The sequence below is a fragment of the Aquarana catesbeiana genome, linkage group LG02, assembly GCF_042186555.1.
Source record: "Aquarana catesbeiana isolate 2022-GZ linkage group LG02, ASM4218655v1, whole genome shotgun sequence".
Lineage (NCBI taxonomy): Eukaryota > Metazoa > Chordata > Amphibia > Anura > Ranidae > Aquarana > Aquarana catesbeiana.
In genome coordinates, this window is record NC_133325.1 from 806,725,761 (window position 1) to 806,742,915 (window position 17,155).

Sequence of the window (17,155 nt, forward strand, 5' to 3'; positions counted from 1 at the left end):
TATTGTTTCTTTTTATGAGGCCAGAAATCCTCCCCCTAGATATCTATTCTCCTCCATCTTATTCAATGGATCTCATAAGGCTGGCTAAGCTGAACCCGATCTTCACCAATCTGTCTAATTGTCATCTCTGGTATCTTAGATAAAAAGCCTGAAACTATATATGGAGGGAAAGACGGAACACATTAAAGCCTTCCCTTACTTTTCTGTTAGTAGTAATCCTCCCCATCCTTCATCCCCCACCTTCACATCCATAGTCATCCGGTGTGGAGTAATACATCTAAGGGGCTGTCACAGGCCATCATCAAGAAAGCCTGTCTATTTCCGCCCTTTCCTGCCAGATCCACCAGTTATGAACATTGTACTGCAGCTTCTATGAATGACATGCAATCTAAGAATGGAAGAAGGGTAGATGATTGATAGCTCTACCCCCTCCATTCAGAGATCTGTTTAATTTATAGAAGCTGTAGTGCGGCTTTTATGATTAGTGTATCTGGCTCTTCATGAGAGCCTGCCTTTAGTTTGGCATGTGTTGGGGGTTTGTAATAATTGGGTTCCAGTCACTTTCTTGAAAGAAAAATTTAATCTCTCACCACATCACATGAGAGAGGGAGAGGGTATCAGATGCAGCTTAAAAAAAACCCATGCCTTTAGCACAGACCCCCAGCTGAAGCAAGGCCTGAGAAGGAAATATCTTCCTCAATAGGCAGAATACCAAGAGGGAAGACACTTCTGGAAAGTTTGCAACAAATATTTTTTACCTTCCCCCAGCTCAAGGGTGAATCAATAATAATCATACATCACACTTTGTTACTGGTGATGAATCGAAAAGCCAGGGTAAAGTTTACAAATTTAAAGTTCCACCCAAATGAAGAAGCTCCACTTGTCTGCCTCCCCCTCTCCGCTGCCATATTTGGAACCTTTCGGGCAGGAGGCAGGGGGGGAGCGGGTATCTGGTTTTAACAGGTATCCACTCCTACTTCTGCTGAGTTCGCCGAAGCAAACTCAGCCGGAAGTTTGCCCCCCTCCTCCTTCCCCCTCAGCCGGGCCATTCACAAAGTGCAGCACTCTTCACACATGCACAGTGTGGAACCGGCTGTGATAAATAAGAACAAGTGAGGACACCGGTTGATTCGTGGACAGGTAAGTGGCCTAATAGTAAAAGTCAGTAGCTACAGTATTTGTAGCTGCTGACTTTTAATTTTTTCTTAAGGAGCCTGGAGCTCTGCTTTAAGTAAAGTTCAGATGCTGAAGTCAATTAGAGCTGAATGTTAAAAAAATAATTACAAAATAAATAAAAATAATAATAATGGCCATTTTCTAGGCTAATAATTAAATGATTGTCAAAGAAATGGCCATGGGGGGCTGGGAACTGTCCTGGGGGACATGTACCAAACAAACCAAATAAAGGAAATGTGCATTAACCACTTGCCTACTGGGTACTTTTACCCCCTTCCTGCCCAGGTCAATTTACTGTCACACTTTAAATGTTAATTCCGCGGTCATGCAGCACTGTACCCATATGGAATTTTTATCATGTTTTTCACAAAAATAGAGCTTTCTTTGGTGGTATTTAAACACTGTTGTGTTATTTTTATTTTTTTTTGCTAAACAAAAAAATAAAAACAAAATATTTTGAAAAAAAAAAATGAATAAAAAGTAAAAAGATGGGACTTTATATGAAGCACACAGGTGGTTAAAAAGTCAAGTTTATTGAATAAAAGTAATATATAAAAAGTTAATAATCATGGACTGTATATTGTCAAAATATAATACATGTATATACACAAACATACAATTAAGTAGATTGTCAAACGATCACAGACAGTGTATATATATATATATATATATATATATATATATATATATATATATATATATACACACACACAGTATATATATATATATATATATATATATATATATATATATATATATATATATATATATATATATATATATATATATATATACACAGTTGCAATAAAAAGTATGTGAACCCTTTTGAAATATGATCTGATCTTCATCTAAGTCACAACAATAGACAATCACAGTCTGCTTAAACTAATAACACACAAAGAATTAAATATTACCATGTTTTTATTGAACACACCATGTAAACATTCACAGTGCAGGTGGAAAAAAGTATGTGAACCCCTAGACTAATGAGATCTCCAAGAGCTAATTGGAGTGAGGTGTCAGCCAACTGGAGTCCAATCAATGGGATAAGATTGGAGGTGTTTGTAACAGCTGCCCTGCCCTATAAAAAGTACACACCAGTTCTGGGTTTGCTTTTCACAAGAAGCATTGCCTGATGTGAATGATCCCTCGCACAAAAGAGCTCTCAGAAGACCTTCGATTAAGAATTGTTGACTTGCATAGAGCTGGAAAGGGTTATAAAAGTATCTCCAAAAGCCTTGCTGTTCATCAGTCCACGGTAAGACAAATTGTCTAGAAATGGAGAAAGTTCAGCACTGCTGCTACTCTCCCTAGGAGTAGGCATCCTGTAAAGATGACTGCAAGAGCACAGCGCAGACTGCTCAATGAGGTGAAGAAGAATCCTAGAGTGTCAGCTGAAGACTTACAAAAGTCTCTGGCATATGCTAACATCCCTGTTAGCGAATCTACAATACGTAAAAACACTAAACAAGAATGGGTTTCATGGGAGGATACCACAGAGGAAGCCACTGCTGTCCAAAAAAAACATTGCTGCACGTTTACAGTTTGCACAAGAGCACCTGGATGTTCCACAGCAGTACTGGCAAAATATTCTGTGGACAGATGAAACCAAAGCTGAGATGTTTGGAAGAAACACACAACACTATGTGTGGACAAAAAGAGGCACAGCACATCAACATCAAAACCTCATCTCATCCCAACTGTGAAGTATTGTGGTGGGGGCATCATGGTTTGGGGCTGCTTTGCTGCGTCATGGCCTGGACGGATTGCTATCATCGAAGGAAAAATGAATTCCCAAGTTTATCAAGACATTTTGCAGGAGAACTTAAGGCCATCTGTCCACCAGCTGAAGCTCAACAGAAGACGGATGTTGCAACAGGACAACGACCCAAAGCATATAAGTAAATCAACAACAGAATGGCTTAAACAGAAGAAAATATGCCTTCTGGAGTGGCCCAGTCAGAGTTCTGACCTCAACCCGATTGAGATGCTGTGGCATGACCTCAAGAAAACGATTCACACCAGACATCCCAAGTATATTGCTGAACTGAAATAGTTCTGTAAAGAGGAATGGTCAAGAATTACTCCTGACCATTGTGCACGTCTGATCTGCAACTACAGGAGACGTTTGGTTGAAGTTATTGCTGCCAAAGGAGATTCAACCAGTTATTAAATCCAAGGGTTCACATACTTTTTCCACCTGCACTGTGAATGTTTATATGGTGTGTTCAATAAAAACATGGTAACATTTCATTCTTTGTGTGTTATTAATTTAAGCAGACTGCGATTGTCTATTGTTTTGACTTAGATGAAGATCAGATCACATTTTATGACCAATTTGTGCAGAAATCCATATCATTCCAAAAGGGTTCACATACTTTTTATTGCAACTGTATATATATATATATATATATATATATATATATATATATATATATATATATATATATATATATATATATATATATATATATATATGTGTGAGTACACCCCTCACATTTCTGTAAATAATTTATTATATCTTTTTATGCGACAACACTGAAGAAATGACACTTTGCTACAATGTAAAGTAGTGAGTGTACAGCTTGTATAACAGTGTAAATTTGCTGTCCCCTCAAAATAACTCAACACACAGCCATTAATGTCTAAACCACTGGCAACAAAAGTGAGTACACCCCTAAGTGAAAATGTCCAAATTGGGCCCAAATTGTCAATATTTTGTGTGGCCACCATTATTTTCCAGCACTGCCTTAAACCTCTTGGGCATGCAGTTCACCAGAGCTTCACAGGTTGCCACTGGAGTCCTCTTCCACTCCTCCATGACGACATCACAGAGCTGGTGGATGTTAGAGACCTTGTGCTCCTCCACCTTCCGTTTGAGGATGCCCCACAGATGATCAATAGGGTTTAGGTCTGGAGACATGCTTGGCCAGTCCATCACCTTTACCCTCAGCTTCTTTAGCAAGGAAGTGGTCATCTTGGAGGTGTGTTTGGAGTCGTTATTATGTTGGAATACTGCCCTGCGGCCCAGTCTCTGAAGGGAGAGGATCATGCTCTGCTTGAGTATGTCACAGTACATGTTGGCATTCATGGTTCCCTCAATGAACTGTAGCTCCCTAGTGCTGGTAGCACTCATGCAGCCCAAGACCAGACACTCCCACCACCATGCTTGACTGTAGACTGTCTTTGTACTCCTCACCTGGTTGCCGCCACACACGCTTGACAGCATCTGAACCAAATAAGTTTATCTTGGTCTCATCAGACCACAGGACATGGTTTCAGTAATCCATGTCCTTAGTCTGCTTGTCTTCAGCAAACTGTTTCTTGTGCATCATCTTTAGAAGAGGCTTCCTTCTGTGATGACAGCCATGCAGACTAATTTGATGCAGTGCGTGGCGTATGGTCTGAGCACTGACAGGCTGACCCCCCACCCCTTCAACCTCTGCAGCAATCCTGGCAGCACTCATACGTCTATTTCCCAAAGACAACCTCTGGATATGAGGCTGAGCACGTGCACTCTACTCCTTTGGTTGACCATGGAGAGGCCTGTTCTGAGTGGAACCTGTCCTGTTAAACCGCTGTATGGTCTTGGCCACCATGCTGCAGCTCAGTTTTAGGGACTTGGCAATCTTTTTATAGCCTAGGCCATCTTTATGAAGAGGAACAATTCTTTTTTTCTGATCCTCAGAGAGTTATTTGCCATGAGGTGCCATGTTGAACTTCCAGTGACCAGTATGAGAGAGTGAAAGCGATAACACAAAATTTAACACACCTGCTCCCCATTCACACCTGAGACCTTGTAACACTAACGAGTGACATGACACCGGGGGAGGGAAAATGGCTAATTGGGACCAATTTTGACATTTTCACTTAGGGGTGTACTCACCTTTGTTGCCAGCGGTTTAGATATTAATGGCTGTGTGTTGAGTTATTTTGAGGGGACAGCAAATTTAAGTCTTAGCTGGAATTGAGCTTCATCTAAAATTGGTCTGGTAGATTTGTTGGGGGGAAAATAGAACATCTCACAATTTTAAATTGTGAGATTATGAAGCGGTTCATTCTGGTGTCATCCTCACATTATGTACTTGTATGACGTCTTCTACTGAATGTTGGGTCTCTGTTCAAGTTTTTTATCTCTGTCCCTCTGCATAAAAACTGTATTTTATATTAGGACTTGTTCTGTGGTGTGGTCAGTGGTGAAGGGTTGGTTGCCAGTGTCCAGGGCTCCCTCCTAGGCAGGGGTGACGTAAGTCCAAAACCACCCAAGCTATCCTACCTCAAAGCTATCAAAGCTGACAGCAAATCATAGGTGTTGGAGGCATTGCCCACCCCGCAACTGCATGTATACAATAGGCATGCTGTGGGGTGGGGGATACCTCCACTCTCCATTATTGGCTGTCAGCTTGGACAGCTTCTCTGTGCCCTCTAAGAATTTTTCACTTAGGGAAACCAACCCTGTGGCCCCATCCATGATACACCTCTGGGTGGGATCTATATGGGAAGGTAAAAGGCTCTCATGGAAGCTGATCATTCTGTTATGTATTTCCTGGATTGTAATCTTTGTGTCTGGAATATTTTATCTCTTAGTAAAATCTTTAGTAGTAAATTCAGCCTGGAGACATTTCTCTCACTCACCTGCACAGGAGATGTTGATGGATCTACTTAGATTATTGATCTGATTGGTGACATCACAGTGGAGGGTTCCAGAGACCGGAGGAGGAAGAGTTACGCGGCTGTGTGAGGAGACGGATCTTCCATCCAAACTCCAGGAATAACGCGGATCTGATCCTTTCACTGAACATTCGGCCACTGCCCTCCCACTTGGGAGACAGGAGGAGGTCACAGTGATGTCAGAGAGGGGGACTGAAGGAGGAGAAATCACATTATGGGAAGATTAGAAAAGCAGAAAAAAAGAAAAGCAGAAATGAATGAAGTATACATAACCCCCAACTGTCCCCGATTTGGAGGGACTGTCCCTGATTTGGAGCAATGTCCCTCTCTCCCTCTTCCCCCTCACGTGTCCCTCTTTTTGGCCTGATCTATATAATTGTATATATAATGTATTATTTAAAAAAGTATTTCCCAGTGCTAAACCTTTCATCAAAATTCTAAATTACTGCATTTGTAAATTCCAAAAGCCAGTATAAAGGAATAGTAGTGGTTAAAAAAAGCACTTGTGGGTTTAACTAATCATTTTTTTTTGTAGAATTCTCCTTTAAGGGGGTGTGGCAGGGGGTGTGTCCTATGGACACATATTTTTTCTAATAGGTGTCTCTCATTCGCATCTCAAAAAGTTGGGAGGTGTGAGTGTATATGTACTGTGTATATGTATAAATAACAATCAATGTATTGGGCCATTTTGCCAGGAACTATGACTCAAATCCAAAAGGGCTAAAATTGGGGGGATAAAAGTTAATGGAATTGACTCCATCATGTCTCCTTTACTGTGCCTCTTCCACTATGTTCCTGCAATGTGTCTCCACCTTTATGTCTCCTCCACCATGTCTCCCCTTACATTGCTCCTCAACTGTGTCTCCTCCACTATGTCCTTTCATGTCAGATGTCAGGAACATGTTACCAGCCATCAGGCTAAGACCTGCTGTTATTTGCTGACAGAGAGCATCCATAGGTAAGGCCCTCCTTTCAGGCTCCATTTGGCTGAATCGTACTGTCACGTACCTTTATGCAGACCCTGAGATGATGAGGAAGGTCTCTTGTACAGTTCCCATCTGAGAACCACTGGATGTTGAGATAGGGTCTACAGGGTTGAAGGAAAGGCACAAGTGTCAAGGTGTAGACACTGAGCAGGAACTTGGGAGCGCTGATATCTGAGGAAGCAGATGTATAGCTGACAATGCGCTGTGAAGATGCCAAGTTCAGTTGAAGGTGGAGCCAGGTGAAAAGCCTGGTTTGATAATAGGCGTGTAGAAAGACAGCAGGATGTGAGAAGAATCCGAGTCAGGAGGAGGCAGAAGTTGGCAACAATACTGAACAAAAACATAGTCAGTCTCAGTACCAGGATTTGGGTTGTCACTTTAAGACTAGGCAAATGTCACCTGAGACAGCCCTGGCCTGGGAAGCGATAGTTATTGGCCAATTAATCACTGTTCACCTTTAAAACACCTGTGTCAAAACACCACCAGTGCTTGTGGTAGCATACCTACCTTTGTGTGTTTGTGCTTGAACTAGCTGATATCTTCTCTGATCTACTTGTGTATGACCCGGCTTGTTCTGACCCTGCTCTTCCTTGCTGCTGATTCCGTAAAATTTAAATTTGGATTGACACACTGACCAACTAAAAAGGCAGTTAAGTTTTTAACATCAAGTAAGCATGGGGTTGCAGGAGCTCCCCCTCAAAGAAGGTGGTAATGTCAGTACCAGGGCTGTCCCTTTAAGGCTGAGCAAATCTCACCTAAGACAGCCCTGTCTGGTAAGTTATTGGCTTAGCTGTTCCTGATATAAAAGGACTGTGGGGGAGACACGGTGGAGGAAACAAGGTGGAGGTGACATGGTGATGGAGAACTGATAAAGAAACATGGTGGATGGGACACGGTGGAGGAGATAAAGGCAGAGAGACACATTTATGGAACATGGTGGAAGGAGACATGGAGGAGACACAGTGGAGGAGACATGGCGGTAAAGGATATTCAGTGGAGGGGACATAGTAGAGGAGACATGACGCAGGAGGCCTGATGGAGGAGACACATTGGACATGGTGGGGGAGACACAGTGGAGGGAACATGGTGGTAAAGGATATGCGGTGGAGGGGACATGATGCAGGAGGCATGATGGAGGAGACACGTTGGACATGGTGGGGGAGACACAGTGGAGGGAACATGGTGGAGGAGAAGCAGTGTAGGGGGCACGGTGAAGGAGACAAGGTGGAGGAGACACTGTAGAGGAGACATAATGGAGGGAACATTGTAGAGAAGACATGATAGAGTAAACACGGTGGAGGAGACATAATGGAGAAGACACGATGGAGGAACATGGTTGAAGAGACAAACTGAAGGAGACACGAAGGAGCAGACACAGTGGAGAGGATGTGGTAGAGGAGATATGTTGGAGGGGACATGGTTGAGGTGATAAGATGGAGGGGACATGGTGGAGGGGACTTGATGGAGGAAACACAGTGGAGGGAACATTGTGGAGGAGATATGGTGAGGGAAACAGGGGTGGAGGGGACACGAAAAAAGGGACATGGTGGGGGAGGCATGGCGGAGCTGATTTATTAAGGGAGTAGAGCATAACCACTCTACAGGGTCAATTTTAAGTTAGCTTAGTGAATGAAGTAAAGATAAGTTAAAATTTATTTTGCAAAGATTATCCAATCATGTGCAAGAAAAAAAAAAGACTATTTCCTTACACCCATTCACTAAGATAAATGGAATTAACTGTGTAAAATGAACATGCTCAACTTCTTAAGTAAATCTACTGTACCTAATGAGCCACTTTATTGAAAATGATGAACCCAAAGAATATATATATCAATATAGATCTCTACTGATTTATTTCAGACAATTAAATACAATTTCCATTAAGGATGGAGATGGTGAATTAGATGATTAGTGTAAGGCTGACCGCAGGTCTGCCTGTGTTTGTGGGAGGAGTCGGGCTGCATAAAGCCTCCCCCTCCTTCCCTGTCGACGATGGCTCACGTATGAGCGTCATTTCCGATTCCTTCACTTCTGGTTTTTGGGGTCCGTGCGGTCTCATCCTCTCTCTCTCACATAAAACAAGCGGCATCCTCACGGTCTGGTCGGAGTGTTCGTTCGTGATGGGGCAGGTAAGGGGAGTGGTTCTTCCCTCCGGTCAGCTCAGGGGTTCAGTGTTGGCAGCTTTGGCATCTCCTTCCGCAGATGGCGTCACCCTCACACTACCTTCTCTGCAACTGTAACAAGAAACACTAACCTCCCTTATGTTGGCATTACCTCTTATTTTATTGCCCCTGTGCTGGGATTCTCCGCATTTATAACTAACCTTTTTTTGTGCTGACAGTTACCATTGTTGAAAAACACCTCTTCTCCAGCACTGGTCTTTACGGTAGCAGATACTTTTAACTAGGGATGAGCTTTATGTTAGGGTCGAACAGGAGTTTGAGTCGAACATTGGTTGTTCGCCATTAAAAAAAAATGGCATAGGAATCCCCCACAGTCCATTACCAGGCCCTTTGGGTCTGGTATGAATATTAAGGGTAACCCCGAACCAAAATGTAAAAAGAAAATGGCGTGGGGGTCCCCCTCAAAATCCATACCAGACACTTATCCGAGCACGCAACCTGGCAGGCCACAGGAAAAGAGGGGGGATGAGAGAGCGCCCCTCCTCCTGAACCGTACCAGGCAACATGCCCTCAACATGGGGAGCATGTCCCCATGTTGATGGGGACAAGGGCCTCATCCCCACAACCCTTGCTTGGTGGTTGTGGGGGTATGCGGCGGGGGCTTATCGGAATCTGGAAGCCCCCTTTAACAAGGGGACCCACAGATCCCGCCCCCCCTGTGTGAATTGGTAATGGGGTACAAATACCCCTACCATTTAACAAAAAAAGTGTCAAAAATGTTAAAAAAGACAATAGCCGGTTTTTGACAACTCCTTTATTAATGTCTTCTTCTTTCCCTGGTTCTTCTTTCATCTTCTTCTGGTCTTCCTTCAGTTTTCTTCTTCCTCCATCTTGTTCTTCCCCCGCTTCACCCCAAGTGGGCCTGTACACTGAGAAACCAGAACAAGTCCATGTGACTAAGCCGCATCAATGTGCCTTTTTTACAGGCTTGCTTAGCCTCCCATCCGTTACCACGGTTGAGCAAATTTTTGGTGGAAGGTTTAACGGGGGGATTCCAAACTGGGTTTGTTTCCTTACCAATAGGCACTTTTGAGTGTAGGAATCTGAGGTCATCTACCACAGATGTAGAGTCGGTAGATGAGTTACTATAATCTGAACTCAGGAAGAGTTTTGTTATTGGTCCTTTCCCAACATCCCCATTCCAGGTTTGGAGGGTCAACCCCTTGGGCCTTATCAAAGGGCAATTTTCCAATAAATTAAGGTTAATTTACGACTTGTCAGCCCCTCATTGTTCGCAGGTGCCTAGCCTTAACTCGTTAATACCATCTGAGGAGTTCTCACTTAAATATGCATCGGTGGATCAAGCAATTCAGAGTATCATTGGGGCAGGTGAGGGTGCTTGGCTGTCCAAAGCTGACATTGCGGACGCCTTTTAACTTCTCCCAATTCTGCCATCACTCTGGCAATGGCATGGAATTAAGTGGAGGGGGTTTTATTATTTTGCCACCAAACTCACCTTTGGCTCCAAGAGTAGTCCCTCGCTGTTCTATTGCTTTGCACAATCACTCAGTTGGATCCCCACACACACAGAAAGTTGTCAGGAAGTGATCCATTATTTGGACGATTTTCTCCTCATTGAGAGTGGTGGTCAGGCCCCCTCCGACCTTCAAAAACTGGCATCAGTTTTTGCGGCCTTAGACATCCCACTGGCAGCCAAGAAAATAGAAGGCCCAGTTACTAGACTCACCTTCCTGGGGATTGTGCTTGATACCCAGTCCATGCAGGCCAGTCTTCCCGCAGACAAATTGGTAAGGATCAGAGATTGCATACATGCGTTCTTGATCTCACAATTTTGTACCAGGGTTGAATTACAGTCTCTGCTGGGAATGCTGAATTTTGCGATGAGGATCATACCCCAGGGGGGGTCTTTAATTTATAGGTTATTGTCTTTGTTACGTTTAGCTCCCGACTCTGATTCTCGTGTCAGGTTAGACCCTTCCGGTTTGTCAGATCTACTCATGTGGGATGAGTTCCTGCAACGTTGGAATGGTGTTACCATGTTTATCTCTGCAGTGTCAGGGTTTTTCCCTCAGGTTTTTTCAGATGCAGCGGCCACAAAGGGCTATGCTGCTTTTTTGTAGCTCACACTGGCTGGTGGGGCCTTGGCCAGATGAGGTTTTGTTTATTCCAGGGTTCACATAGATGTCAGCCTTGTTCGAAATCTACCCCATTGTTGTGGCAGCACAGGTGTGGGGTAATTCAGGTGTGGGGTAATTTGTGGGCAGGTCAGACTGTGTTTTTGTCCACAGATAATCAAGCCACGACAGAGATCGTGAACAAGAGCAGATCTAGATCTTTACCCATAATGTCTTTTGTGCGTAGGCTCATTTGGCTCTCCCTCCGATTTAACTTCCACATACACTGCAGATTCATCAATGGTGTAGACAATGTAGGGGCAGGTGCACTGTCCCGGTTTAATCACTCACTGTTTTTCCAGCAGGTCCCAGACGCCGATGCTGGCGCCACTCCAGCCCCACACTTTCTTCAATCAATGATGGACTAGATACCCACTGGGTTGTCGCAGCAGCTTTGATTGACAAATCATTGTCAGTGAACACCAGGAAGGCATACGTCACAGCCTGGAATGTTTTCCAGACCTTCCAGGCTCTGTATCCTGAAATTGATGGCTACAGCGTTCAGGATTTACTAGCGTTCACTGCCTTTTGCCACTCTCAGCTTAAGCTGGCCCATGGCACCACTAGGACATATTTAACAGGCATTCAGCACATTTTATCCTTACGGGACTCCGGCAGACCATCCATTTTTTCAGCACACCCCATTAAAGCTATCCTCAAACGGATTCAGAAGAGTAGCCCTCCTGCTGTAGCTAGCAGGCTGCCCATCAGGGGGCAGATATTCCGGGGCATGTTGGATTCACTTGCCAGGTCTCCCTTTAGGTTGCTGCCTAGCTTAGTGCTTAAGGCAGCTATGTATCTGGCATTTTATGGTTTCTTGAGGCCTGGGGAGTTTACCTTTTCTGGGCTAGGATCCTGTATTCTTTTGGCCAATCAGTTAGTCAGGTTCACTGACTACTTTCAGTTGCGTCTGCATACTTGTAAGACACAGCAGCTGGGAGTCGGCACCATCATTAGGTTCTTCAAGACCAACAATGCATGGTGCCGGTTTTGGTCTTAGACCAGCTTGTAAGGGCAACAGTGGACAGGCCTAGAGACAGTCCACTATTGCCTTTCCCTAGTGCTCCCCTCTCTACAGCTCAGTTCATGCATCATTTCTGCACCCTTCTGGCCAATTTGGGTTTGGACCCCAAGGCGTATTTGGGCCATTCTTTCAGAATTGGGGCAGCTTCCACAGCCTCTCGCCAAGGTGTCCCGGTCCATGCGATCAAAAAGTTAGGTAGATGGAAGTTATCTTGCTTCTCTAGATATATCCCGGATTCTCTGGTCCAGATGTCACAAGCGTTTGTTGTTTTGACTGATTGATTGTTAAATTTCAGTTTTGTAATACATTTTTGATAGCTTCTTCACACTGTCTTTATTTTTGCCCCTTTTTGGTATACTGACCACGTGACCAAGGCACACCCCAGATTTATTTACCATAGCTTCTTTCTTTTCCTAAAACAATCCATAAGGAGACTCTGAGTACAAGTGTAAGGCTGACCGCAAGTCAGCCCGTGTTTGTGGGAGGAGTCGGGCTGCATAAAGCCTCCCCTCTGTCCCTCCTTCCATGTCGACGGTAGCTCATGTATCCCACCCACCCATTCCCCTTCTTTCTTTTACTTTCCTTTTTAATTATACTTGGGTATGCCCCCTTTTAGGCATACTGACCACGTGACCACGGCACACCCCAGGTCTAATTTCAGTAGCTTCTTCCTTTTCCTAAAACAATCATTAAGGAGACTCTGAGTACAATTTAAAAATTGACTTTCTCTACAGATAACTTGTGGACCTGAAACTTAAAACAAACAGAATTTCAATGAAGAGTGGAGACGGGGGGGTTGGTTAGAAAAATATATATTGTCAGGACTTTTATTCAGGGGGAACACAGTTCCAGCACCTCCAGTAGTGAATGTGTATAATGGAAGGGATGTGGGGGGGTGCTGGAGGGTCTATTGTTGCTGTCTGCTGGGAGATCTATTGTCACAGGGATCTATTGTGCGGGTCTGTTGTAGCTGGGAGGTTTATTGTTGCTAATGGGGGGATCTATTGTTGCTATGGGGTCTTATGTTGCTGGGAGGAAGAGGTGTATTGTTGCTGGCTGCTGGGAGATCAATTGTTGCTGGTGGAGGTCTATTGTTACTGGGGGTATTTTGTTGTGGAGAGGGTTTGTTGTTGCTGGGAGGGATCTACTGATGAGGGAGAGGTCTACTGTTGCTGGCTGCTGGGAGATCAGTTGTTGCTGGAGGTCTATTGTTTCTGGGGTGGATCTATTGTTACTGGGGAGTCTATTGTTGCTGAGAAATCTATTGTTGGGAGGAGAGGTTTATTATTGCTGGGGGAATCTACTATTGCCAAGAGGGGTATATTGCTACTTGGGGATCTATTGTTGATGGGATACAAATTGTAATTCATACAAATTACATGGCATCCCAAAATGAATTGTTCTGTATTCTCTAAAACTGGGAGGTAGTAAGGGGGCGGAGACAAAGGGTGACTTGGAAGGGGGTGTATCTACACCTATTCTCTTAGAAGAAGAGCCCTGAATATTGTCATCTACAGACATTTCTCCATCCATTTCTGATGTCTCCTCACCTGGACAGGTGACCCCGGCTCTGCTCTCCTCCGACCGGCTGACCCCATTCTCCACAGTACAGGTGATGTTCCAGGGCCCCGGTGACTCCACAATGGCTGTAATGTTATTGGCGGATGCGGAATATCTCTCCTGGGATCCTCCAATCACAGATAGACTGATATTCGGCTTAGTCCCCTCCTCCGCCCTGCAGTAGATCTCAGCGCTGCCATTCCGGAAACATGAGACATGGAGGAGCGAAACCGATACTGGAACTGAGAGAGACAATCATTTCCATTGATCAGATCCAATATATACACAGCATGCCCCTCCCCCATCCTTACCTATAATCAGGTGTGCAGACATCTTCCTGGAGACTGGAGGAGATAGATTGTGTCTGTGTGCACCCCTCCCCCAAACACTAAATCCCCCCACTAACATGACACCCATTTTCTTCAGTCATGTGACCCCCATCAGGGTTGTCACCCCACACAACTTTTATTTACTGACAAAACATTTAGAATCTACTGAAGAAGCTCATTATATTACTGACAACCTGAAATATGACAGAAACTCCTATTAGAGACGACTCTTTCCTAAGAGGTGAAACCTGATTGGTTGCTGTTGGCCGAAGCTCCGCCCTCCATTGGGGATCTGTCACCCCGCCATCAATGGTCACATCTACCACATGGGGACCCTGAGCAGAAGGCACAGCACAGTTCAGATCACAGCAACTTCAGGAGGGCTGAGCACTGCAGATGTGAATCCACAGGGAATGGTGAGGATGGGGCAGTAATCAGAGGACATTGTACATACGTCTCTCCCAGATCTTCTACTATATAATGTATGGATAGAAAGACACGGGGAGGACACTGCTAGGACTGGGGGTGGGGGTTGGGTGGACTTACCTTCTACATGGACGGTGTATATAAAGACACGGAGCGGGGAGGACACTGCTAGGACTGGGGGTGGGGGTTGGATGGACTTACCTTCTACATGGACGATGTATATAAAGACACGGAGTGGGGAGGACACTGCTAGGACTGGGGGTGGGGGTTGGATGGACTTACCTTCTACATGGACGATGTATATAAAGACACGGAGCGGGGAGGACACTGCTAGGACTGGAGGTGGGGGTTGGATGGACTTACCTTCTACATGGACGGTGTATATAAAGACACGGAGCGGGGAGGACACTTCTAGGACTGGGGGTGGGGGTTGGATGGACTTACCTTCTACATGGACGGTGTATATAAAGACACGGAGCGGGGAGGACACTGCTAGGACTGGGGGTGGGGGTTGGATGGACTTACCTTCTACATGGACGGTGTATATAAAAACACGGGGAGGACACTGCTAGGACTGGAGGTGGGGGTTGGATGGACTTACCTTCTACATGGACGATGTGTATAAAGACACGGAGCGGGGAGGACACTGCTAGGACTGGGGGTGGGGGTTGGATGGACTTACCTTCTACATGGACAGTGTATATAAAGACACGGAGCGGGGAGGACACTGCTAGGACTGGGGGTGGGGGTTGGATGGACTTACCTTCTACATGGACGATGTAATCATCTCTCTGTATACGGTCTCCTCTACTGTATATAGCCACACTGTATATCCCGTCATTCTCCAGAGTCACATTGGATATGATCAGACTTCCATTCTCTGATATCCTTGTATTGAGGAAGAATTTGTTCTCAGATTTACTCAGTGAACATCCCGAGTGTATAAATATTCTGGTGTCATCAGGTCTGGTTAGGTCTTTATTTTTCCATTCAATCCGGTCACATTTCTCTGTATCTGTATGGTTGAGGGTGAGATGACGTCTGATGGGGAGGAGAAGGTCAGATCCCGGCCGGGTGAATATTTCCTCCGGGACATTTCCTGTACAGACAGAATACAGATCCCAGTCAGGTCACAGTGTACACTCCCCTCCCCCCTCATATAACACACATTGATGTAGAACCATCTGGAATCTCATGAGACTAATGAATAAAAAATCCAAAATCTGGATCAGTGGGAGGGGCTTGTTGTCTAGTACCTGGGAGCTGCGATGGGCACCAAGCCCCGCCCCCATCCCTCTTTGTCCGCCCTCTGGGGGTGGGGGATGGGGCGGGCTGGCATCCTCATGCACATCAGCACCGCACATGAGGACCACACGTGTGATGTCATTCTTCTGCGTCACTGTGCTGGCGTGCTTTCCGCCATCTTGGCTGATTCATGTGTGGGGGGCAGTTTTGGCGCCAATTTCTTGGCGGCGGACGCCTCCCACTATTTATCATGCCAGCGTGACGCTGGGAGAGGCCTGGGGGGGGACATGTGAAGAACGAAAACATTTGTTTTGTTTCGATTTGTTATTTACATAAAATTTGTTTAGTTAAATTTGTTTAATTCATTTAATTCATTTTCCGAATTCGCTTTTTCATATTCAAATCGATTTTAATTTTCTAATTCAAATTCAGATCGATTCAAAAAGTTTTCGAATAGTTTTTGAATTTGAAAAGTTTTTGAATTCGATTTGTTTTCCTATTTCCAAAGAAAATAAAATAGAATAGAAAATAAAGGAATAGAATAGAAAAAAATAGAATAGAATAGAAAATAAAATAATAGAATATAATAAAGTAAAACAGAACAAAATAGGATAGAAAAAAAATAACAGAATGGAAATGAATAGAATAGAATAGAACAGAATAGAATGGAATAGACTGCAATAAAAAAAGAATATAATTAAATATAAAGATTAAACCATCTTCTGAAATTCAAATAGAATAGAAAAGAACAGAATTAAAAAACAATAGAATAGAATAAAATAGAATAGAAATAATATAACAATTTTCCAAAATTCAAATAGAATCAATTTGAATTTGAATGGAATAGAAAAGAATAGAGTAGAATACAATAGAAATAATATAACCATCTTCAAAAATTTGAGTTTCCGATTGAGTTTAAAAAGAAAAGAATAGAATAGAAAAGGATAGAATAAAATAGAAAATAAAATAATAGAATAGAATAAACAGATAGAAAAAGAATACAATTAAAAAAAATAGAAAGAATATAACCATTTCCCCAAATTCGAATAGAATCAATTTGAATTTGAACAGATTAGAAAATAATAGATTAGAATAGGAAGATGGTTATATTCATTCTATTCTATTATGTTCCTTTTTTCTATACTATTGTGTTATTTTTCTATTCTATTCTACTCTATTATTTTATATTCTATTCAAATTGAAATTGATTCTGTTTATTTTATTCTATTATTTTTTTTCTATTCTATACTTTTCAATTCAAATTCTATTCGAAATTCAAATTTTGGTAGATGGTTTTATTCTTTCTATTCTATTCTGCTTTTTCTATATTATTCTGTTATTTTCTGTTCTATTCTTATCTATTCTTTTCCATTCAAATTCAAAATTGAGTCTATTTGAATTTTGGGAAATGGTTATATTC

At 43.4% G+C, this 17,155-nt stretch overlaps 1 protein-coding gene across 3 annotated transcripts in view; it reads right to left on the bottom strand.

Moving 5' to 3' along the window:
* The window catches only part of LOC141129495 (uncharacterized), a 260,900-nt gene that overhangs the window by 66,290 nt on the left and 177,455 nt on the right, over positions 1-17,155 (bottom strand). For all 3 annotated transcript variants that reach the window (XM_073617554.1, XM_073617553.1, XM_073617552.1), the window contains 3 exons: positions 15,254-15,589; positions 13,726-13,977; positions 5,812-6,039 (listed from right to left, as the gene is read on the bottom strand). In XM_073617554.1, the coding sequence (XP_073473655.1) occupies positions 5,812-6,039; positions 13,726-13,977; positions 15,254-15,589 (816 nt within the window). The remainder of the gene's footprint in view (positions 1-5,811; positions 6,040-13,725; positions 13,978-15,253; positions 15,590-17,155) is intronic.